The 25,272-nt window shown below is 34.3% G+C and overlaps 1 protein-coding gene across 1 annotated transcript; it reads right to left on the reverse strand.

The window, feature by feature from the left end:
• Positions 1-314: 314 nt before the first annotated feature.
• Positions 315-2,550, reverse strand: LOC129900263 (transcription factor FER-LIKE IRON DEFICIENCY-INDUCED TRANSCRIPTION FACTOR). Its single transcript, XM_055975194.1, has 4 exons — positions 1,828-2,550; positions 1,001-1,198; positions 739-912; positions 315-613 (listed from the first exon to the last, which is right to left on the reverse strand). The coding sequence occupies exons 1-4, from the start codon at positions 2,317-2,319 to the stop codon at positions 509-511; spliced, it is 969 nt and encodes a 322-aa protein (XP_055831169.1). The 5' UTR covers positions 2,320-2,550; the 3' UTR covers positions 315-508.
• Between the last annotated feature and the right edge of the window lie 22,722 nt (positions 2,551-25,272).

The following is a 25,272-nucleotide window of genomic DNA, read 5'->3' on the forward strand; positions in this document are numbered from 1 at the left end:
GATATTCATAAAATCAGTTTCAGTATTTTAAAATACTTTTAAGCATTTAAAATTTATCAGTTCTTTACAATCAGCTAATTAATCCAAATGGGCATCCAAAGACTTTTCCATTCCCTGATCCGTGCCTCCTTACTTTAACTAAGGCTCTAGTCTCGAATAAACTGCATGCAAAAATCTCACTGAAATGCTTCAATATATGCCTACATCTCCATCGTTAACCAATACATTGTTGCCTAAAAGTTGAACTAATGAATGTATAATTCTGGTTACAATAGGCATAGACTGCCATGGCAATTTCAAGAATCCAGGGAATATAGTAGAAATACAGATAATTAAATCTAGGAAATGATTAGGTTTGTCACATGCATGTATGCGAACGACAACGCGCCATTGCTAGCCTAGGACACGTAATTTTAATTAATTAAAAGTTACAAACGACTATCGCTTTATGACATTTCTCATTCTTTGATGGGTTCAATATTTTGAAAAGTTACAATAACGTGACATATTAGACCAATGGAGATGTCTCTAAGTCAAATGCTTGATTAAGAAAAGCACTAGCTATCCACAGCTTTAAATTGCCAAAGTTTATGTCCACCTCACATTCTCTCACCTGTTTATCCATTTACACAAAAACAAAAACAAAAAAAGACAAACGATCACTATACATATATTTCCAATAAGCGAGCTAAATATGGAAAAAGGAATAATTAATAATCAACTAATATTAAAACTTACATTAAGAGTGAACGTCAAAATATAATCATTGGTAGAAGTAGCCAAGTTGGAACTTTGAACATTGAATCCAGTGAGAGACTCAAGAGCTTTGAAAAGAGAAGCTGCAATTTTTCGCCCTTTGTTGCAAACTAATCTCACGTAAAATCCTTTTTCTTCTACTTGAGTAACGTCCATCTGCAATAGTTTTTCATGTTTATTATCACATATATTTTTCACTGGTATTAAAAGAGTTAAGAAATATGTGGTTTTAGTAAAAACAGACCTTTGTTATCCTCTTGATTGTTGGATAATAGCTCGTGAAATTCATTTTCTTGGCATTTTGAAATAGTCCACTTTGATTATTGTTCATTCCGTTGATTGATGACTCAAACTCTGCTATTTCTACTTTTAGTTTCTTGGCTTTCGTTTGCAGTCCTTGTACGTATAGTATTGCATCTCCTATGATGGAGGCTTTATCCATCTGCCCATAGAAAGATTCTTCACTCAAAACTAGAGTTTAACACATCAAAAGGGTATCGCAAGCCACATCAAAAGGGTATCGCAAGCCTCTTCATGGATAAACAAATCATGCACCAACAGTGTAAAGTTCTTTATTTTTCCACTTCATCCTCAAGAGGATAAATAGTATTCCCATTTATCCTCCACTAGATTTATGTGATACATTTTTTTTTGATTGGGTTAAAAAAGAATGACGTATTTTTATATTTAATAACAATTTAAATTTACCCTTAATAAGATGATTTCTAGTCATACAAGCATTTATAACGTGCTTTATAGCATGAGTTATAAAGGTTTTTATTTTTTTATTTTTTTCTTAAACTCGATGTCAAATCAAATAACATCACATGAATTCGGACGGAGGAAGTATTTAGTAGTAATTTAATTAGAACTTAATTATCATTTTACATGTATTGAGATTGTTTAGTCACACTAATACAAGTCAAATGCTTTATAACCACACTAATATTACAGGCTCATTTTGGACAACTAGTTAAAAAAATCTTGCTTTTATTCTTAAACACAGATACTTAATTAAAACATCTTCACATAAATTGTGATAAAAAGGAATAGATCGTAATTCGTACATACCTTTGTGATATTAGGAACTAAGGATCGCAAAGCGTAAAGCTTCTCCTTCATTCTTCCTCTCCTTTTCCGTTCGGAAATCAAAGTTCTCGACCGGTCAGTCCTCGTGCTTTTTGTTGTTGGCGTTCCCGAAGTCACTCTCGCGGTTGAGGGGGGAGCCGTTGTGCCAGAAGATTCATCACAATCTTCCTCATCTTCATCGAGCTTCATTTCACCAGGAAGCGAAGTATATAGCGAAATAGGATCAGGCAAGCTTGTAGCATTCCAATCATAGAAATCCATCGATGTTGGCTCAAATTGCGCATTGGCCGCGGAAAAACAACCTGTGATATATTCAAAATCATAGTTTGGGCAAAACTTTACTATAGGGTCAGCAGTTTCACCCCTAATAAGCTCAATAAATTGTTCAAAATTATCCTGGTCCAAGAAATTAATAAGCCCAATATCGTTAATATTATTTTCCATTGGCATTATTGATGCATTGGCACTCTCCATTTTTTTTTCTGTCTGTTTATAATATTGCTCCCTCTCTTGTAGACTTTAAGTATGATGGGTGGATGGTGAGAGGTCTAGGGGGGATTTATAGATGGTGAAGAAGAAATTCTTAATTTTATGTATATTATAGTGTATGAATGGAATCGAATATAGTTTTCTTGAAGTAGTTAGAACTAATATTATATCCTAACAAGAAATACAAAACTAATACTATAACCATAGGGTTGTTGACAAATGGTAAAGACAATGTTTTAATTTAATGTACTTTCTGTTCTTAGTTTTATTAAGGCATCAAATGAACCTTCACCAGATCCGAACTAGTCCTAGTTTTGGTTAAGCATTGATGATGAAAGGGATGACGTCAAGATCTATTTTACTAATCTAAGATAAGATTCTTGTCAATTATTTATTTGTGCCTTAATTTATTAATTAGTATTAGGACTAAGACATTATTTGATATGCTCACTACTCTCACTTTGCTACTCCATGCCCATCCCTATAAGTATAAAATTTATACATAATAAGAATGACAACGAGGCGGGGGCGAATTTTGTTCTATTCGGATGCAAGGCGGGGAGGTTAAAACTTTCTTATAAGAATTTATTATAGGTGCGGAGAGGGGTGAGGGTTCACAGTTCACTAAAATTAGATATGAAATCATGAAATGCTGAATTTGTATGTATGAAATCAGCATGTAACTAATTGAGTTATTATAGAAGCCTAACAGTTTTTTTTTCATTTTCCCTAAATGTTTGTCCTATTTTTTCTTTTTTCTTTTTGGTATCACAAATGTCCATTTTCCTTTATCTAATGTTGCCAGGCGGATCCACGTGTAGTGTGTCGGATGACTTGTGATTAGGGTTTTTTTAGGTTAAATTTTGATATTTTATTGATGAATTAATGAATATAAACACCACCTTACACCACCTCATACAAAGCATATTCCTTACATGACCCAATTTATTAAAAAAAAATAAACAAACAACTAAAAACAAAACACCTAATATCTTATGATTAGGGTTCGAATCCTACTAAGTGTAACTGCAAATTATCTTCTTCTTTTTTTTGTTGGAGCACAGGCAAGCTGAAGTGCTGAACTACTACATACGTTTTTGACTCTTCTTTTTTACCTATTCAGTTTTCACTGCTAAGATTTTGCTCATCTTTTATTCATTGTTTTTCCACTTTTCTATTATTTATTAACTAAACTATAAAAATATCGTAAAAGAGTTAAAAATATCTTTAAATTATATGAAATTGGATAAAAATATTCTCATTTAATAATTTGGTCAAAAAATATTTTTATTGCTAATAGTTTGAATAAAAAATATTCTTATTGTTACATAATGGGTCAATAATATTTTTTTCTAATAAATATATTAGTATTTTTTCTTTTTAAACATATTCTACTTCAAATAAAAATACTACTATTAAAGAACCTTATCTTGTTTCTTTTCTTTTAAAATCACTTTAATTAATAAAATATGCAGGAAATAATATTTTTTTCTTCTTAATCTCATTTTAACAATTAAAATAGAATAACTCTATATACCTTTTTTAATTGATAATATAGATCATATACATAAGATCATAGTATAACCCCATCAGTAATTTTCATTTAGATAACGCTAAATAAAATTCCTAATAAAATAAAAAATATTTTTATTGCTTAATTATTTTCCCAAATTAAAGAAGGATAAAAAATTTCCAATTAAAAAAATTATAAGAAGGTAATTAAAAAGAAAAGAAATGAGCAATATATTTATTTGGAAAAGAGGCATTTTGGACCCATTAAGTAACAGAAGTATTTTAGATCAAATTATTATCGATAAGGTCATTTTTACATCAAACTATAAACTCAGAACATTTTTTGTTCAATTTCGCATAATTTAAAGATATTTTTGACTTTCTCCGATAAAAATATTACAAAGCTTCTGGAAAGAAATCTTTCTAGGCTATCAACTTCATGTTACAGAAAATGAGCCCCCATTGTCTTCAAATCTGGATCCGCCGCTGAATGTTGTATTGTTTTTTATATGCAGAATTTGGACTAGCCTTTAATTTGTGCATGTTGAAAAAGGTTGGCATGCTATGTGGGGAGGTTGAAATCTTCGTGATTGATCCACAACAGTACCGTCTCGCGTCATTTTTCATCCCTACACACATATTATTTGACAATAAGATCACGAATAATAAAGTTTTCAATAAAATCGACTTGCAAGCAATCAGATGTCAAATTTACAGAGACTTATGACTCATCATATCTCTTCACAGAACCAGCTGATTGATATACTCACCAAGAATTTTGGGCATGATCAGTTTTATAAGTTGTTGGCTAAGTTAGGCATTTCCACAATTCATGCTCTAACTTGAGGGGAGTATTGGACGATCTAATATGTTTGCACAATTACAGGGATATGTTTCCTTAGACATATAAATCAGATTATTTGTAATTAAATATAAAAATATGTTTTCTTAGATATAGAGGTACAACTTTTACACAGTACGTATAGATATGTATTATCAGTGAAATTAGTTCACTCGGATAATTTTATTTTACAATAAGAGAAACCTTGGTGCAATTGAAAAGTTGTGGTCATGTGTTATTAAGAGGTTACATGTTCATGAAAATAACCTTTTGCGGATATGCAGTGTAAGACTACGTATAATAGACCATTATTGTGGTCCGACCTTTTTTATCAAGATCCAAAAATCGAGGTCATGATGACACACATCCCAAACCCTATTCCGATGTGTAAGCTTAAAAATAAAAATCATACGAGACTCCCAAAAGGAAGTCAAGCCACAAATAAACGCAATAAAAGGACAACAACGAAATTATCCAAAAACCTGGTATCATAAGCTTAAGAGCATCTAAATACAAATCTGAGTCTGAATACACAGCTTAAGTCTCTGAATATATAAAAAACTGTAAAGGAAAGATGGACTAGCGGCGATCTAGATCCCAAGATCTCACCACCACTGATCTGATGATGATGTATCCTACTAGAATCAACTATTGTGATGGACACCCTGGCTAGTATCTACATCAAAAAGGACACAAAAGTAGGGGTGAATACAATCCACATGTACTCAGTAGGTTTAACTGACTGAGTATAAGGAATTAATCAAAAACTATGTAATAAACTAAGGAGCGCTTCCACCTGCACGCAGAAAAGTCCCACTACGGCTATGCTGTCGCCAATTTATATAGAATGGCGCAAATAAGGTAAACACATGAATACAGTTCAATATCACAATTAAAGAGTTAGAGCAAATATCACAAGTATCAATGCAATTCAATGCATTATAATGATGCAATGATATGATGGTATGATGGGATCAAGGTTGTCGCACAACCTGTCGTATACACCTACCTAGCTGTGTTGCCGAGCTGTGCTACCCATGGAGGTCTCACAGACCATATAACTCATCACAATCCCAATGTATCAACTACCTCGCCACCCAGCTCATGACCAAGGACTCATGATACTAATATCTCATCCACTTTCCACCTACTCATGGTCAAGGATACAAAAGATGTCATATTTGCTTTCTCAAAAAAGATTTCCAGAGTTCTCAACTTCCCAATGATCAATGATAATATGAATGAGGATGAATTCATTTACAACATATAAGGCATTGAGGTAATAATCAACTCAACATATAGTACAAGGTTCAAAGTTCTCAAAACTTCACCTAAACATGATATTCACCCTCAATAGACGGTAATGGGAAGGAAATACTTGGATTTAAATGTTCACCCCTTTCTCGACAATATTTCAATACTCAGACATGCTCAAAATCCCCAACTCAACCCCTCAGGCGGGCATTTTACAATTCAAATAACCTCTTCACGTTTCTAACTCAGTTAAGTCATGGATTACACTGTCTTAATCACAGATAAAATATCACATAAGGCCCCACACGGGCTACACAACACATATAATCCTCCACACGGGCATCACAATTTAACTTATCAGTCCCAAACTACACTACAAATCCATCCCAAAGTCTACAACATAGAATTTGACTAATCACTCCAACTCAGCCCCAAGAAGAATAACCAAACCTACCTCAATTGTCGAAATCTCATTCGAACGCTCTACCGGATGAACAACCTTTGAATTCAACACTTAAAATAACAACCCACAATCAAGAATGAAACATACGTGTCTTAAGGAATCGAATAACACCCATATGGATAGGTTTCAAAATCGGAGGTAAAATAATCCAAAAATTGATCATTTTCGAAAAGGGTCAAATCTGAAATTTAATTGAAAAAATATGTTCTATTAGTAATAAGAACGCATGGTTGAAAACCCCATAAAAATAGAGTAACAAACGAGTTAGAAATCACAAATTTCTTTAAATTTAGATTAGGGAAGAAACAAGAAGTTTTGGAGTTTGAAACTAAAGTTTAGGAGTTTAAATTATCAAATAATTAATGAAAAAGGAAAGTTTTAGGTTAAAAATCACTTACCCAACGATTTTACTCAAGAACCTCATCTCAAAATCGCCTCAATAAGCTCAAGAACTCAAAAATGGTGAAAATGGGATTTCTCCCGAAGCTGAACACTATTCAGGCAAGAATTATGCATTGCGATCGCGAGCTACTAACTCTCGCGATCGGGAAGCACGGGATAGTGACCCACCGTGATCGCATGCCTTCCCTCACAATCGCAAGGAACAATGAAATCACACTTCGCGATCACGTGACCTTAGGTTGTGATCGCGAAGAGTAACTTAAGTTGCACCAGAAATAGAATCTGTAGTTGAAACACGATCTCGAATACTCTTGATTTGACCCTCACAAATCATTGGGAGTCCAAAAAAAATAAATTGGATGTTCTACTACACTGAATTCGACATTTTGAATTCAATAGAATCATTAGATTTTCAAAAGAACTTTTGACAAAAATGCCCTTTAGGACCCTTTATTGGCCTAAAACTCAACTTTTGGCCTAAAAACTCAAAACGATGATTAAGGTCCCAGTGCTCTAAGTCAATGTTCAACTTGAACAAATTCGACGTTTCGGATGCAACGAAACTGAAAGAAGTCTCATCCGACGCCCGGATCTCAAAATTTTGACCCAAGTCAAACCAACCCAATTAAAACCTCACCTTTCAACTTAAGACATCAAATTAACATATCACCCCAAATCTGTTTCCGATGACTCTCTTAGACTAATTTTCACATTTTGGAGCTGATGGAACTGATGGAATCCTATTCCGAGACCCGTAACTTTTTTTGGTATCAAAAATAATATTTTAACATCTTAACTCTATAAAACTCAAGAATTTACCCAATTCACCAACTATTAAGACTTTAACACATTTAACTACATAAACTGATTAAATAACACTCAAGGGAACTAACGGTAGGGGTAAGGTGGTAATTTCGTGCAAATTTTAGAAAATGACCCTCAAGGTCCTTACAACATCCACCACTAAAAATGATGTTTGTCCTCGAACATAAGATAAAGAAAACTACATAGAGTCTAAAAAAGCTGAGGGTACCGGACCTGCATATCAGACTCTAACTCCCAAGTCGCCTCCTCAACACGCCGATGTTACCACTGCACCTTGACCAAAGTGATCGCCTTAGTCCTGAGCCTACGAAGCTGTCTGTCTAGGATAGTGTAACACCCCTTAAAATATTATTGATTCATGGATCCTTTCATTCATGAAGTCCAAATAAATTATCAAAAAACCTATTTAATTCAAGCATGAAACTTTATGGATTTTCATATCATGATTCTAATTGCATAGATTATTAAATATTTGAAGTTTAATCACCTATCTTATGTTAGTTTATGTTGTCTCTTAAATGCATTAAAAAAAATTTGATTTATGAAAGGTCCTTATATTAAGACATAAAAATGTTTTAAAGTATTTTGATTATATTATGATCTCTCATGCCTAAAAATATTTTTATCATAGTACGATCTCTCATTACTAAAGTATTTTGATCATAATTATGTTCTCTAATGACTAAAGTATTTTGATTATATTATGATCTCTCATGTCTAAAGTATTTTGATCATAATTATTTCTCTCATGACTAAAGTATTTTGATTATATTATGTTCTCTCATGACTAAAGTATTTTGATCATGTTCTAAAGTATTTTGATCATATTCTAAAAGTATTTTGATCATGTTCTCTCATGACTAAAGTATTTTTATCATATTCTAAAGTATTTTGATCATATTCTAAAAGTATTTTGATCATGTTCTCTCATGCCTAAAGTATTTTGATCATGTTCTCTCATGCCTAAAGTAATTTGGGCATAACTTTTCATAGGATGGTCCACATTAGGTGATTCAAATTTCTGAGTAACCACAACATCATTACCTACAACTTTCATGAAGAACACTTCTTAAGATTCGGAGTTTAAGTAGATCAAATAAATTGATCTTTGCAAGACATAGTGTTGTGACAGAATGGAGTATTTGTAGAATAAAATTCATATCTCGATGTAGAATGCTCCAAATCGGATGATTCTTGAACTAACTGAAACTAGACTTCTATATCTACAATTCTTATGAAGACACTAAATTCTAATAAGGAATTTATCTTATTCAAACGCAGCTTCGAAAACGGATATTCCGTTAAAAGAGATTTCATCTCACCTACCATAGAAAGATCTAGAACCATTTGACATCATCCATGACATAAAAATTCTTCATTGAATTTTCAAGATCATCCTTTATGATTATGTTTATTTATTGTTAGGTCCCTCCTCCACACCTATAAATACCCACCTTATTTCCTCATTTTATTCACCAAGCTTTCTTAAGCAACTCTTCTCTCTATATACTTCTTTACTCCTTCTCAAATATAGTTTTAGTTTTAGTAGTATAAAAATACTACTCTGGTGATTCTTATACTCCGGGTAGTATACAAAACAAACCGGTGAGAAGAAAAGGCTAGGGGTCCAAGAGTGTTCCAATTCGAAGTAAAGCTTCCGATTTAAGGTATGTAAGGCTTTCATAGCATTGGATTGAGTTCGTCCATGCACCCAATATTTAAATTCATTATAATTGAGTTATAGTTGAGTTTTATCCAAATCTTGAATTCTAAATAAATTAATTCTTCTTCTATTGATTTTGATATATTTATGCATTAATACTATTATTATTGTTATCTCTCATATTATTGGAATTATTGTTCATGACTACTTTCCCATGAATTCTAATTGATTTGATGTTCATGAATATTTTTACACATGTTTTGAGTAAAGATGATGGTTTTTATTATTTTCATTGATAAAAAGAAAGTTATATGAATTAATACTATATATGTATTTTATTGAGTTTTGAAAAAGCAAAAGAGTTGAGTTTGAATGAATTTGAGCAAATGATATTTTGAGCAAGATGTTTTAATGAGATGTAAATGATATTTTTGGAAGTATAATGATTGATGAACATGAAATGAGATGAGTTTGATGATTTAAATTAAAGTCCAATGAGACTAGATGATGAGTTTAATATGAGCACATATTTTGGGAGTAGTATTGAGCACCGAGTTGGGTAAGAGTTTAATTGACTCAAACCCCAGAACTATGTAGCCAGCGTAGGATGGAGGCTATGCCTCTTAAGTCCCAAAAAGAGGACTTTGATGAGTGGATCCAAGATAGTGATGTCCTTTACCCTGGCAAGGTATTGGATGGATGTGGCAACGACATCGCTTCGTTGTATCATCGCTAGCTCATAAGTGATGGTTGTCGATTAGAGAAACTCCCAACTGAGTAAGCATTGCTTATTACTATTATTTTTATTATTATATTTTAAACTTGCATTACATATTGATGTTGAGATGATGTTGAGTTCTGAGCTGAGTTTTCTTGAGAGGAGTTTCTTGATATCTGTCCTTACCTTCCTGCCATTTTACATACTCGTACATTCCATGTACTGACGTCATTCGACCTACATCGTTTTATGATGCAGATACAAGTGTTAGAGATCCTCAATAGGCGCATCGTTGAAGATCATTTCTTTTCGGCTATTTGGTGAGTCCTTCTTGTATTCGAAGGAACTCCTTATCCTTTTATTATTGTTGAGTGTGATGTTTCTTTTGAGGTAGCCATGGACATGTCATTGGCACCATCTAAGAGTATTAGAGGCTTCATAGACAGTGTTTGATGATGTAATCCAAGTAGTTCTCCTTAGAAACTACTTCTTCTAAGAATTATCATTTTTTTTCTTTTAATATTGATGATGACAAGCCCACATTAGTATTCTTAAGTCTTCCGTTGATGAACAAATGAGTAATAAGACCAAGTGGTTCTCTCAGAAGCCAGAGATGATTTATGAGTGCCGGCCACGCCTAGGGTACCCTCTCGGGGCGTGACAGATAGCTACCAGTTCCTCCTCATAAGTCAAATCTGGATCCAAATCTACTGCATCATAAGAAATCACATGTGACTCATCCGGTATATACTTGCGAAGCATAGAGACATGAAAACTGGATGGACAGCTGACAGTCTAGGGGGTAAGTCCAACTCATAAGCCACCTCACCCACTCTCCTCAGAATCTTGAATGGGCTAACAAACCTCGGCATAAGCTTGTCCTTCTTCTCGAACCTCATCACACCCTTCATGGGTGATATTTGAAGCCACACACAATCACCCACCATGAATTCTTAGAAACGAACCCTCTTGTCAGCATAACTTTTCTAACGACTTTGGGTTGTCAATAGTCGACCCTGACTCAAGCGCACCCTTTTCATAGCATCTCTGAGTAAGTCAGTATACAATGCATCAATCGTAACTGAATCAAACTACCTAATGGGTGATCGGCACCTACGACCATACAATGCCTCAAATGGTGCTATCTGAATGTTGGAGTGATAACTGCTATTATAGACAAACTTTGCTAAGGCCAAGTGTTGGTCCCATCAGGCACCAAAATCATCACACAAGCCCTAAGAATATCTTCCAACACCTGAATAGTCTGCTCAGACTGGCCATCGATCTGGGATGAAATGCTAAACTCATCTCTAGTCGCATACCCAAAGTACGCTGCAATACCTCCTAAAAAAAGAGGTGAACACTGAACCCTGATCCGAAACAATAAAGATAGGTACCCCATGCAAACTAATAATATCACAAAAGTAGATCCTAGCTAACTACTCCGCACTATAGCTAGTCTTCACTGGAAAAAAATGGGTTGATTTGATCAATAGGTCCACAATCACCCAAACAGAGTCATACTTACCCAATGCTCTGATAATACAGATACGAAATCCATTGTGATACTCTCCCACTTGAACCACGAGCACACATATAAGATATCAGCCTCTTAGGATACTAACTCGAATTACCCATCCATATTAACTGAGGCAAACTAAGATGAGCTAAGGTCACGGCCTTTGGATAACAATCTATAATTGGATGATAGGGAGACAACCAATCCATACCAAATATCACATTAAAATCAAGCATATTTAATAAGATCAAGTCTTCCCGATTGTCTCTACCCGTAAATGTTTCTATTCATCCCTGGTACACCCGATCTACCACTAAAGACTTGCCTACCGGGGTAGAGACACAATAGGTAGTGCAAGGGGCTCACACACATAATTTATATCCGCGGCAAAATAAATCGACACATAAGAATAGGTAGACCTAGATCTAATAACACTGAAATAGAGGGATGGCAAGCTGGGACGATACATGTTATTCCCTCATCAGAGGCATCTTCTTAGATCCACCCAATATAGCATAACATAGTCTCCAATCACCACTACCACTCTGAGAACTACTACGACCTTGTCTCGAGCTCTATAAGATCCACCTTTGGTACCCTATGAATCATTTCAACAATTGAAACTAGTGTATCACGGACAAACTGTGACCCTAGTTGAATAGAAGAGGAATCACACTTGGGGAAATTCCTTGCCTCATATTCAAACTCATCACAACAAAATATCCTGGAGGATTGAAACCTTGCTGAGGATAACCATAAGATCCACAAATATTATTTGTACCCTGAATCACTGCATGCACTTGCCTATCTTGATATCCCTAGGTGCCATGACCCAAATAACCTCTACCTCTGGATGAATGACCATTGAACTGACCTTGGCAACAAAACCTCTTGGAGCCACCTTGTTTAGCATGTCTGATACTCTCTATCCTCCTGGCATGATCAATAATACTTTAAAAAGAACCACCCAATAACACAAGAGAGGTTGTGGCCTCCCGAAGATAACCGGTGAATCCCTTTACCAACTTGCGAATCTTCTCAAACTCGGTGGGAATACTCGACATGGCATATCGAGATAACTTATGGAAGCGAGCCTCATACTATGATACTGATAAGAAGCCCTGCTCTAGTCTATCGAACTTATCTCTATAATGATCATGAAGACTATATGGCATAAACCTCTCGAGGAAACTTCAGCAAGAGGTACAACACACTCCATGTGCCTTCAAAATATCCAAATTAAACAACCTGTCCTGACACTCAATCAAAAAGTCAGAAGCCATCTCACCAGTTATACTATCAAACTTGGGAGGCAAAGATCCAATGAATCTCTCAAAATTATTTTTCTCTGATGTAGACATAGCAAAACTAGCACAAAAATAGATGAAGCCACAGATCTTGGAGGAATGTAAAGCGGGGCTGAATGGATACCTAAAATCTGATATCTAAACAATCAAGGTCTAACTGATCACCTCTCCACTTGTTTAGCCTAATGCTCCACATTATCATACTCATAAATGGGCTAGGTGGGGCCTCACTAGATCATCCTCAAGCAGGAGCTGCACATCAAGACCGGCCATTACCATTAATATGGAAAGAATAGAATAGAGGTTCATAACATTTGATATGAATAACTCGCACAAAAGGAATCAATGGAAGAAATTTCTCCTATTAGGTATCTTGTAACCTCTCGAATATAAGTACGGACGTCTATGTACCGATGCGCAAGACTCTACTAGATATACTACTCTTTAACTTATGAGATCAGTGAACCTAACACTCTGACACTAATTTGTCACACCCCAAAAACTAAGGTCATGATGACACACATCCCAAACCTCATTCTGATGTGTAAGCCTAAAAGTAAAACTATATGACACTCCTAAAGAAAAGTTAAGCCACAAATAAATACAATAAAAGGACAACAACAAAATTATCCCAAAACCTAGTATTATAAGCTTAAGAGCATTTAAATGCAAATCTAAATCTGAATAAACAATTTAAGTCTCCAAATATAGAAAAGACTGTAAAGAAAAGATGGACTAGCGGTGATCTAGATCCCAAGAGCTCACCACTACTGATCTGATGATAATGTATCTTGCAAGAACCAACTACTGCGATGACACCTTGGCTAGTATCTACATTAAAAGGGACACGAAAGTAGGGGTGAATACAATTCACATGTACTCAATAAGTTTAACCGACTGAGTATGAGGAATTAATCAAAAAATATGAAATAAACTATGGACCGCTTCCACCTGCATGCAGAAAAGTCCCACTGCGGCTATGCTGCCGCTAATTTATATAGAGTGGCGCGATTAAGGTAAACACATAAATTCAGTTCAATATCATAATAAAACAGATAGAGTAAATATCAGAGGTATCAATGCAATGCAATTCATTATAATGATGCAATGATATGATGGTACGATGTGATCAAGGTTGTCGCATAACGTATCGTATACACCCGCCGAGCTGTGTTGCTGAGCTGTGCTACCCATGGGGGTCTCGAAGACCATATACCTTGTCACAATCCTAATGTATCAACTACCTCACCACCCAGCGCAGGTACAAGGACTCATGATACCAATATCTTATCCACTTGCCACCTACTCGTGGTCAAGGATACAAAAGATGACACATTTTCTTTCTCAAAAAGGATTTCAACAGTTCTCGACTTCTCAATGATCAATGATAATATGAATGAGGATGAATGCATTTATAACATATAAGGCATGAAGGTAATATTTAACTCAACATGTAGTACAAGGTTCAAAATTTTTAAAACTTCACCTAAACATGATATTCACCCTCAATAGATAGTAATGGGAAGGAAATACTTCGATTTAAATGCTTGCCCCTTTCTCGATAATATTTCAATAATCAAGCACGCTCAAAACCCCTAACTCAACCCCTCAAGAGGTCATTATAAGTCAAAGAACCTCTTCATGTTTCTAAATCAATTAAGTCATGGATTACACAGTCTCAATCGCAGATAAAATATCACACCAGGCCCCCCACATGGGCTATACAGCTCATATATGCCCCTACATGGGCATCACATTATAACTTATCAGTCCCAAATAACAATACAACCCCATCCCAAATTTACAACATAGAATTTGACTAATCACCCCAACTCAGCCCCAAGAAGGATAGCCAAACCTACCTCAACTGTCGAAATCCCACTCAAACACTCAACCGGACGAACAACCTATGAATTCAACGCTCGAAATGACAACCCACTATCAAGAATGAAACATACGCATTATAAGGACTCCAATGACACCCATTTGATAGGTTTCGAAATCAGGGATAAAATGGTCCAAAAATTGATCATTTTTAAAAAGGGTCAAATCTGAAATTTGATTGAAAAAAATACGTTCTACTAGTAATAAGAAACTCATGGTTGAAAATCCATAAAAATAGAATACAAAACTAGTTAGAAATTACCAATTTCCTTAATTTTGGATTAGGGAAGAAAAAAGAAGTTTTGGAGTTTGAAACTAAAGTTTATAAGTTAAAATCATCAAATCATTAATGAAAAAAGAATGTTTTAGGTTAAAAATCACTTACCCAATGATTTTATTCAAAAACCTCCTCTCAAAATCACCCCAAAAGCTCAAGAACTCAAAAATGGTGAAAATGAAATTTCTCCCGAAGTTGAACACTGTTCAGGCAAGAATTGCGATTCGCGATTGCGAGCTACTAACTCTCGCGATCGCGGAGCACTGGACAGTGACCCATCGCGATCGAGTTCCCTCCCTCGTGATCACGAGGAACTATGAACTCACACTTCGTGATCGCATGATCTTAGGTCGCGATCGCGAAGAGTAACTTAAGCTGCACCAGAAATAGAATCTGCAGTTAAAATACAGTCCAAAATACTATCGGTTGGACCCTCAAAACTTATTTGGGTTCCCAAAAAAATAAACCCGATATGCCACTAATATGAATTCGATATTTCGGACTCAATGGAATCGTCAGATTTTTAAAAAGGAACTGTTTTGAAGAAAATGCCCTCTCGGGCCCTTTATTGACCTAAAACTCAACTTTTGGCCTAAAAACTCCAAATAACGATTAAGGTTACGGATCTCTAAGTAAATGTTCAACTAGACTAAATTCGACATTTCGAACACAATAGAACTGACAAAATTCTCATCCGACGCTCGAATCTCAAAATGTTGACCAAAGTCAAACCAACTCATTTAAAACCTCACCTTTCAATTTAAGACCTCAAATTCACATATCAACCCAAAATTTGTTTCCAACGATTCTCCTAGATCAATTTTCACCTTTTAGAGCTGATGGAATTCCGTTTCGAGACCCGTAAATATATTGGGTAATGAAAGCTACTTTTTAACATCTTAACTCTATAAAGCTCAAGAATTTTCCCAATTCACCAACTATTAAGACTTTAATACATTCAACCACACAAATTGAACAAATAACACTTAAGGGCACTAACGGTAGGGGTAAGATGGTAGTTTCGCATAAATTTCCGAAAATGACCCTCAAGATCATTACACCTTTCTAGAAATCCCACACATAACAAGAACTTGAGTGCATCAGGCTATCTTCTTTTTCTTTTTTAGAGATAAGTGTTGAAAACACACCTAAATTATCCCCTATTTTTGAGTTTCATACCTAAACTATTGGAAGTCATGTAAGTTTCATACCTAAACTATCACTTCTTAGTTTGAGAAGTGATAGTTTAGGTATGAAACTCATACTCCCAATAATTTACGTATGAAACTCAAAAAAGGGGATAGTTCAAATATATTTTTGACACTTATCTTTTTTTTATAACATACATTAAAAAAAGTCCCTTCAATTTACTAGGTAATTCAAAGTATTTGTGCAAGTTCCAAATTGTAATTTTAGGAAAGGGAAAATTACATAAAATGACAATCATTACTACTTTATTACTCCATATGGGTATAGTTTTATTTTATTACCGTGTGTGGGTATATTTTGATGAAATTTGCTACGGAAACTTTTTGATTTGTATCAGAATAAAAAACGTTTCCACTTTCCTTTTTTATTTCTATTATACAGTTCCCTTCCTTTCTCTCTCTATTCAACTCAAAATTCGCTCCTAAAATCTCGTAGTGTAATGAATTTTGAATTTTCACCAATCTCACTCTCCCTCCTAATTTATAATCTCTTTTCAGGTAAATGCTAAATTGTCTATTAGTTCTTCATTGTGTGTTCTTTTTTCATATTTTTTTTCAAATTTGAAAAATTTTGTGTTCTTCAGTGCTTTCATCTTTTTTCAGTTTGAAACTTCAGAATTAGTCTTTTCCAATCGATTGTTAGTGTTGATTCTCAAATAATGAATGTACAGACTCCATATATGAGAGTCACACGAGGTATACCATTGCATGCCCATTCCCCTCAAAGTTTTCCATCATTTTCTATCGGCCTAACACAATTATTGAGAGAAAATACAGTATCAATTGCAAGAAGTAAAGAGATTGACAATGCCAGATCTATTGAAGACTATGAGATCGGGTCCAAGCATAGAAACGACCTACTAAAGGTTCAACAAATCACACAACAAGAAATAGAAAAAGCTGCAAAATCAGTTGAGTCAAAACAAAAGGGCCAAGTAGATTTAAGGTCTAAAAAAAGAAATCAAAAGAAATTAATCCTACTAATAATGAATCAATTACCGAAGAGGATGGTGATGAAGCTTCAGTTGATAATAGTGAAACTGAAAGATATTTTGTATAAACCTAATTTGTATAATACTTATTTGTATACAGTTGGGGTAAACTAACATGTATAAGTGTTAATTGTTTCATATTGTTGGATACAAACAATTTGATGTGCCAAACATATTAATCCTTGTATGTTGTATAAGTCTAATTTTTGCTAAATCATATTTGTATAAAAGAAGCTATATACATTAGTTGTATAATAATATCAATAATATATGATGACATGAAACTGAAAGATCTCAGGTATTTTATATAAACCTAATTTGTATAATCCTATTTGTATACATTTGGGATAAACTAACATGTATAAGTGTTAACTGTTTTATTTTGTTGTATAGAAATAATTTGACATGTCAAACATATTAATTCTTATATATTGTATAAGTCTTTTTTTTGCTAAATTATATTTGTATAAAAAAAAGATATATACATTAGTTGTATAATAATAACAATAGTATATGATGACATATATACGGTCATAAAGTTTATTTATACATATACAATCAATTATACACTACCTAAGCATTTGTGTATAAGAATTGCTACTCCACATTATATGAAGATTTATATTTAAGATTAGTACTGGTTATATATATCTAAATGATATATACTATATATTAATTTATATTTAGTAATAATTTCAATTCTTTTTGTATGTTTTTTAAAAGTCAATTTAATTAAGCTCATTTATTTTTGTTAGATTGTTAAATTCATTCTCAGTAAAAATCCCAAGCACACTCCACACATGTAATGTTATGCAAACATTGACATTATGGATCATTTAGCAGAGTATTTATTTGAATCTCAGTTGAAGCTTTTCTGTGGTACTACATGTTTTGTTCAGTTTACTACCATAAAAAGATGTCATGTTCAAGCACAATTATTTAGGTATTTTATGTTGCGTGAATTGGAAAGTAGTTCAACAGATGGTATCCTCATCTATACAAATGGCACTAGACTATGCTTCATCCGTATGGATTTTTCTATAATTTCTGATCTCAAGTGTGATGATGATGTGTCTAGTTTTATTTTTGACACTGTTGTACCAAACAGAATTCTTAGCCAATACTTTGAAGGTAGAAATTCTATCGGTAAATAAGATCTTATTGATAGTTTTATTGGCAAGGTATGGGGTGATAATGATGATGTGTGTTGAAGTTTGTAATGTTGTAATACATTCATACATTCATTCTATCTACAGAGCCTAGTTGTTCAACAATAGACAGGATGGATTTTTATTTGGTCGAGTCTGGCAGATAATAGACTACACATGGGGCAATAGAGCATCTGTTGAACTAGCCAAAAACCTCCCTAAGAAGATGACAACAGAAAGGAAGTATTACATAATACATGGTTTCCCTCTTGCCATGCAAGTATGGCTTTACGAATGTTGTTCTAAGGTTAACCCAGAGATTGTTGTCAAGGTGTCTGACCACATTTCGAAAATTCTCGACTGGAAAATGAGAAAAGATAAGACTCGACTAGATTACTTCTTGAAGGGAATGTTATGTGATGAAGATAATCCGATAAGTCTTTTCAGATTTTTAAATTAAATCAAATATTGGAATTGTGTATGTACTATTTAAATATCTTATACTGATCTGAATCATTTATTATAATTATATAATTAAATAAGTTTTTGTATGCAAAATATAGTTAGTTATACTAATGTTATAATTGTATGCTATTGGGGTTGTATAATTCTGAGTAACACTGTATAACGAGGTTAATTTACTTACGCAGATCACTTTTTCACAATATAAGTCCTTCTACTATAAAAATTCAAATCCTCCAATCATCGCCTAAGTACATTGTGTCAGAGTCTCATGTTGATGTAGGTGTGCCCAGTAACCCTATTGACCCCGATGATGATTTTGAAGATTCTCCAAATTTAAGGAAGATAAAATTCAAAGAGAAAGTTGGCTGTCGTGCAATATCCGCGCTGAAGAAGTCAAGGCATTCTGTTGTTGCACATGTATAGAATGTATGAATAAAACAAGTTTCCAAATATCAAACTTCCCACCTTCAAAGAAGCAGGGTAAACGCACTCATCAAGCAGTTGATAAACCAACAATAAACCAACGTGTACAGAGGAAAAAGATAGATGACCCTACTGAAAAATCATCATCTAGCAGGTCGTCTGATTTAAGAATATCTCGCAATGAATTTGATTCATTCAAAAAATTGATAAGCTATATATATATATATATATATATCATAGTTAATTCTTATTTTTATTCTATAATCTTAATATAGATAAAGAAGGAGTTCAAAGGTCTGCGAAAATTGATACAAGACAACTTCACAGTTGTGTTGGAGGTCACAAATAAAAAAACACAAATTCTAATAAACCAAATGAGGTAACTGAGCAAGAAGTTCCAACATATTCACCATTCAATAACCAGCCCCATTCTCCTCTTTTTGATCCACCATCCGATCTTGGAAGCTCCAGAACAATCAAGTAACATAAATCACCCACAAGTAAAGTCTTTTTACTTATTATTTATACTATTTTATACAAAATTTATGTATATAATGTTACACATACATGGATCATGCACCATATTTTATGACTTTATAATTTACTGTTCATTTATACATTTCAACAATTGTATAAATAAATGCAGTTATACATATTGACTTGTCATCTTAATTTTCTTTATTTGCTTCTATATTTAAGGATTCAAATAATGAGGATTTGTTGCTTGATCAGATCATTTCAGAGGTTTGAATAATCATATATTATTTAATTCAATGTATACATTATCTATAAATTGCATTTATATACATGTTATTCTAACCTTTTTTCAAGATTGTTTGTCCAAATTTGCATAATGAAACAAATTAGAAGCCACAATCCATGGATGAACAAACTGAGGTCAGTAAAACTTCAGCTGTATGTATATATTTATATCTTGTTAATTTAAATCAATATTTTATACTTATACATTTTATTGTATTAACCTTCATCTTTCTTTATTGTATAGTTATATATACAGTTTATACAATTTCATATTTATAGAAGTCCCAAAGTATATTACTATTATACAACACTCTCAAATCCACATTTATACATATTAAATTATACATATACATATATATTTATTATTTCAATTTTGTTCACTTTTATTCATTAAAGGCTCCAGAATTGGATGATCTCTTGCTTGATAAGACCATTTTAGTGGTATAATTATACATTAGTACTACAATTTTAATTATCTTTAAAATCTATATAAATTGAATTTTGTATACACATTACCTAATTTTTTGTTTTTATAAGGTTGTTTTTCAAAATTTGAATAAGGATTCTCATGAGTAACCAGAATTTGTCGATGATCAAATAGATATGAACAAGCCCCCAGCAGTATGTATTTAAAAGTTTATTAGTTATTTATTTTTATTTGATTTGTCAAGTTGTTCTTCTGTACCCTCATCAGAACGGGTCGACTACTGCTGATAGTGAACACCAAAAATTATTGTCACATCTATCTGATAGTGAAAAAGACCCATCTCCAGGTGATTGTCCCAAAGAAGTAACACTGCCAGCCCCAACTAAGTCTCAGATGTATGATACTGAAGAAGACCTAAATCTAGGAGATTATCCTAAAGAAATAACTATGCCATCTTCATCTGTTGAGGAGTCTATTGTATATCCTATACCACTTTTACTTTCAATGCCCAACGCAGACGTACCCAAATCCCATTTTTTGTTGGCGGATCAATTTCTCCCAAGCCTCAATCTAGAAAGAAGCATTGTAGTTCATGAATAGTCCATAGTGGACAATCATACACCTTTACATATTCAAAGGATTAGGCACCCAGGTCCATATAACACATCGCCATACACTATTTCATTTAGATCATATACAAGTTTAAACCATTTTTTCAACAACGAATTTTATACAATGAGTTAACACTGAAAATCAACATATATATATTTCAGGGTGTTTTTCAAAGTCTCCTTCAATTTTTGGTTTGAAACATCCATTCACTGCTTTGCTAGAAGATGAGGAAAAATCTACCTTTATCAACTTCTAGAATTGGTTAAGATAAGGTTTATTGGCCAGGCATCATACCAAGTAATAATTTGATATAAAAAGTATGAATAATTTATGTACATATTTATATGTTGTTAATTTAGATCAAAGTTTTATACTTATACATTTTATTGTATTAACCTCTAAGTTAATTTTTTTGTCTTACTTTACTGGAAGAACAATGAGGACAAATACAAAAAGAATAAAACAGCGTTAAAACAGTGCTTTGATTATGGGGTTGTTAAAACTGACAACAAAAATTGGTTCTACAAACTTGCTAATGTAGGGCAATTTCTCGATGACTCGGTATAATATTTTGTTCATTATTTTTAATATACTTTTAATTTATAAATTTGTATGACTGACATACTTTTAGTTTATTATTTTTAATATTAATTTTAACATTATTATCTTTCAGCACATAGATGTGCTCTTCTACTATATGAGGAAAAAAGCAAAATATTCCACTAGCTTAGCCTATAAGTTCAGCAAAGTTGATAGCAATTTCAACAACTTAATAAGTTGCATCTAGAAAGCATATAACAATGCTGAAAATCCAGCTTCTAAGGTGAGTTTAGAAGAGACCATCCTCGAGTATATAAAAGGATACAGGATGTACTGTACTGTACCATGGCATTCAGTGGACAATATTTTTATTCCAGTCAATGTGAATGAGAGGTTTCATTGGGTGTTGATTATTGTTTGTTTCAACGAATAATGTATGAATGGTGTACGATTCAACCAGTAATGCACTGCACCATTTGTATATTCACAACGAGGTGAAGAAATATGCCCATCTCATTCCCATGTATGTATTTATGTCTGATTTTCATACGAAAAAAGGGTTGGATGTGGCCTCTCACACAAAGTATAGCGCGCACTCTGTTTTTGATTCATTTGACATTCTTTATGTCAATGGTATACCACAGTAGACTAAAGGAGGCTTGTAAGTATATTCAGTTTTTCCTCTTTTATACTATCTTGAGAAATATTCTAACTTGTTGTAAATTTATAAATTTTAGGGATTTTAGACTATATGTAGCAGCTTATGCATTACATTTCAGTTCTGGCAATGGGATCTTAGATTCATTCGATCTAGAGTTGATACGTATGAAATACGTGCAACTATTATTGTATTATGGAATGAAAAAGATTGAATGTGAAGCTATTTGTGACAGTGAGGCACCCCCAAAACCTGACAAGAGTAGGACTGATTATGATATTGGCGAAAGAATCACAATTCAGTAGAATTTAAGTTTTCATTTCAGTTAATGAACATGCACATGACATTTATGCGCTTTTGTATTTTTGCATACATTGCTTGACAATATACTTTTGTCGCTATTAAATACGTTGGTAATATTTTGAATCAACTAATATTTTTAGTGATCGCATGCAATTCATGTCTTCTTTAAATTTAATTATGTTCTTATTTCTATTCAAAATATTTTGTATAATTATAAAAAAGACACGTTGTCTCGAATCAACTTTTGAATAGACTTATCATTAACAAATTTACAAACAACCAGGCAAACAAAGAACTTGTCACGCCCCGGGAGGGTACCCTAAGCGTGGCCGGCACTCGAAGGCCATTTCTGACCTCCGAGCGAACCACCTGGTCCAGTCACACATTCATTCAATAACCTTCTCTTAGCGGAAAACTCAATTAATAAAATACTATTTATAAATTAGGGTCGAAGGCCAAACAACCATCAACTCGACAAGAAATTTTAAAAGGGGCTACTCAAAAAAACAATCCAACATTTCTACACTCCGATCTATGAAGCCTCTATATACAATTTGGAAGGTTCCCATGACAAGCTCATGGCTACCAACAATCAAAATAAAACAAGTGACATCAGAACTTATACAAGAAGAGCTCAACATCCTCCGGAACTAGGAGGACTCACCGCTAGCTGGGAGGGGGTGGGGATCTTCAACGGAGCGCCGATTGATGATCTATGGTACCTGTCTCTGCATCATGAAATGATGCAGGCCAAATGGCGTCAGTACGTGGAATGTACTGGTATGTAAAATGGCCAAATGGAAGGACATAAAGGAAACATCAATTCTATCAGAACTCAACTCAAGAGAAATAGCAACTCAATCAAGTGTCCTAGATCTAAACAAGAATACGGTTTAGACGGGACCAATCACATACCATTCGACTCAATCCGACTCAGTGTACTATCAAGACTTATGTGGGAGTTTCTTTTATCCGATAACCGTCACTTATGAGCCAATGATAGTACAACAAGCCGACGTTGTTGCCGCATCCGTTCATACTTTGCCAGGGCATAAACGAGTCAACCAATCATGGATCCAATCCAACCAAGTCCTATAATTTCAGGACAAATATTTGGGGAAACATCCGACTTTAACGGTTCAATCCCCTCCTATGTTTGGCGACGTAGTTATTGGGTTCGAGTATGGACTTTACTCTTACCCAATTCGGTGCTCGATACTCCTCCCAAGACTCAATGCTCATAAAACTCCATCCAATCGACTTAATCAAATCATATCGACAAGTCTCATTTCAACCTTGTCAACTCATCCACTCTAGCTCAATCAATCGTCTCTAAATCACATCTTTCACGAGAAATTTAAAGGCACGTTTATAGCAACATGTAAACATAACCAACCATTTCCTCTATCCATTTAATCAATCTTTGAATCTCATCACAATTCCAAGGCTTTAAATCTACAATTCAAGATAAGCATCATTTTTAAGAAAATAGCATCCTTTATCATAATCCACATAGCTAAGAAAATCAATAAAACATATTTAACAACTCATCTTCATCAACTCATACTCACACAAAGACTCTTTTGGAAGTTCTTGACTAAACCTCATCAACATAGCAAAAATTACTCTAATAGATAACAAAACTCATTTGAACACAACCCTAGCAAGAAATTCCATTTCTAAGGGCATTTATCCTCAAGGAAGGTATAGGGCTCATGGGTGGACTCAACCCATATTTTAGATAGCCTTACATACCTTAGTGAAGACTTGAAGAAAACCTTGGCGTTGGGTCTTCAATGGAAAGCTTGAAGTCTTGAAGCTCTTGGAACTCTTCTTGTTGGAAATGGAGATGAAGAAGAAGAAGAGAGAGAGAGATTTCTAGGGCCTTTCTAGAGAGAGAGTGGGGGCTGAAAATATGTCCCCAAATTGGCCAAGGATGATACATATATAATTTGGGACAATTCCCAAATTGCCCATTCTCAAAAGTTCTGAAAATAGGCTAAAAATGCACCTGGCGCGATAGTGGCGCGTCGCGCCATTGCAGCGCCAGGCCGATTACGCCTAAAATCTGCACACCTCGTAGTGGCGCGCCGCGCCAGATACCAAACTACTGAGGCATATTTCTAGCGCGATAGTGGCGCGTCGCGCCCTTACAGCACCAAGGCCATTGTTCCTGGGTTATGGAAATTAGGCTTGAAAACCCCTGCACAACTTTTAGTGGCGCGTCGCGCCAAGGACCAAACTACTGAGGCATGTTCCTAGCGCGATAGTGGCGCGTCGCGCCCTTACAGCGCCAAGGCCCTTTCCCCAGCAGTTGCAACCCAGACCCAAAATGAAATTCCTGCCGTGCTAGTTCGTCTTAGGATCGTCATATCTTTTGACTCCAAACTCCAAAATGTACATTCTTGGTGGCGTTGAAAAGAAGACTCGACGACCTTTAATTTGGTAGGTCGTGGGCCACCCAGATTGTCGTCTTTCAAAAGATAGGGTCATTAGAAGTCGATCCCTTTTACGAACTCATCCTAAAGCTTAGCCACGACGGATCTTTTGGACTTAGCTTGGTCCTAGGGGTCCTTCATGACCCCACATCACCTCTAACGCTGCTTAATTTCTCAAAGACTCATCTTACTCATGCAATTGCTTCACAATACTCGAGTTCGACCTTACACGTGTACAAGAAAGGTCCGAATCTTAGGGAAACATTTTGAGGGGTGTTACAGAACTTATACAAAAAA

The sequence above is a fragment of the Solanum dulcamara genome, chromosome 8 (genome assembly GCF_947179165.1).
Source record: "Solanum dulcamara chromosome 8, daSolDulc1.2, whole genome shotgun sequence".
NCBI lineage: Eukaryota > Viridiplantae > Streptophyta > Magnoliopsida > Solanales > Solanaceae > Solanum > Solanum dulcamara.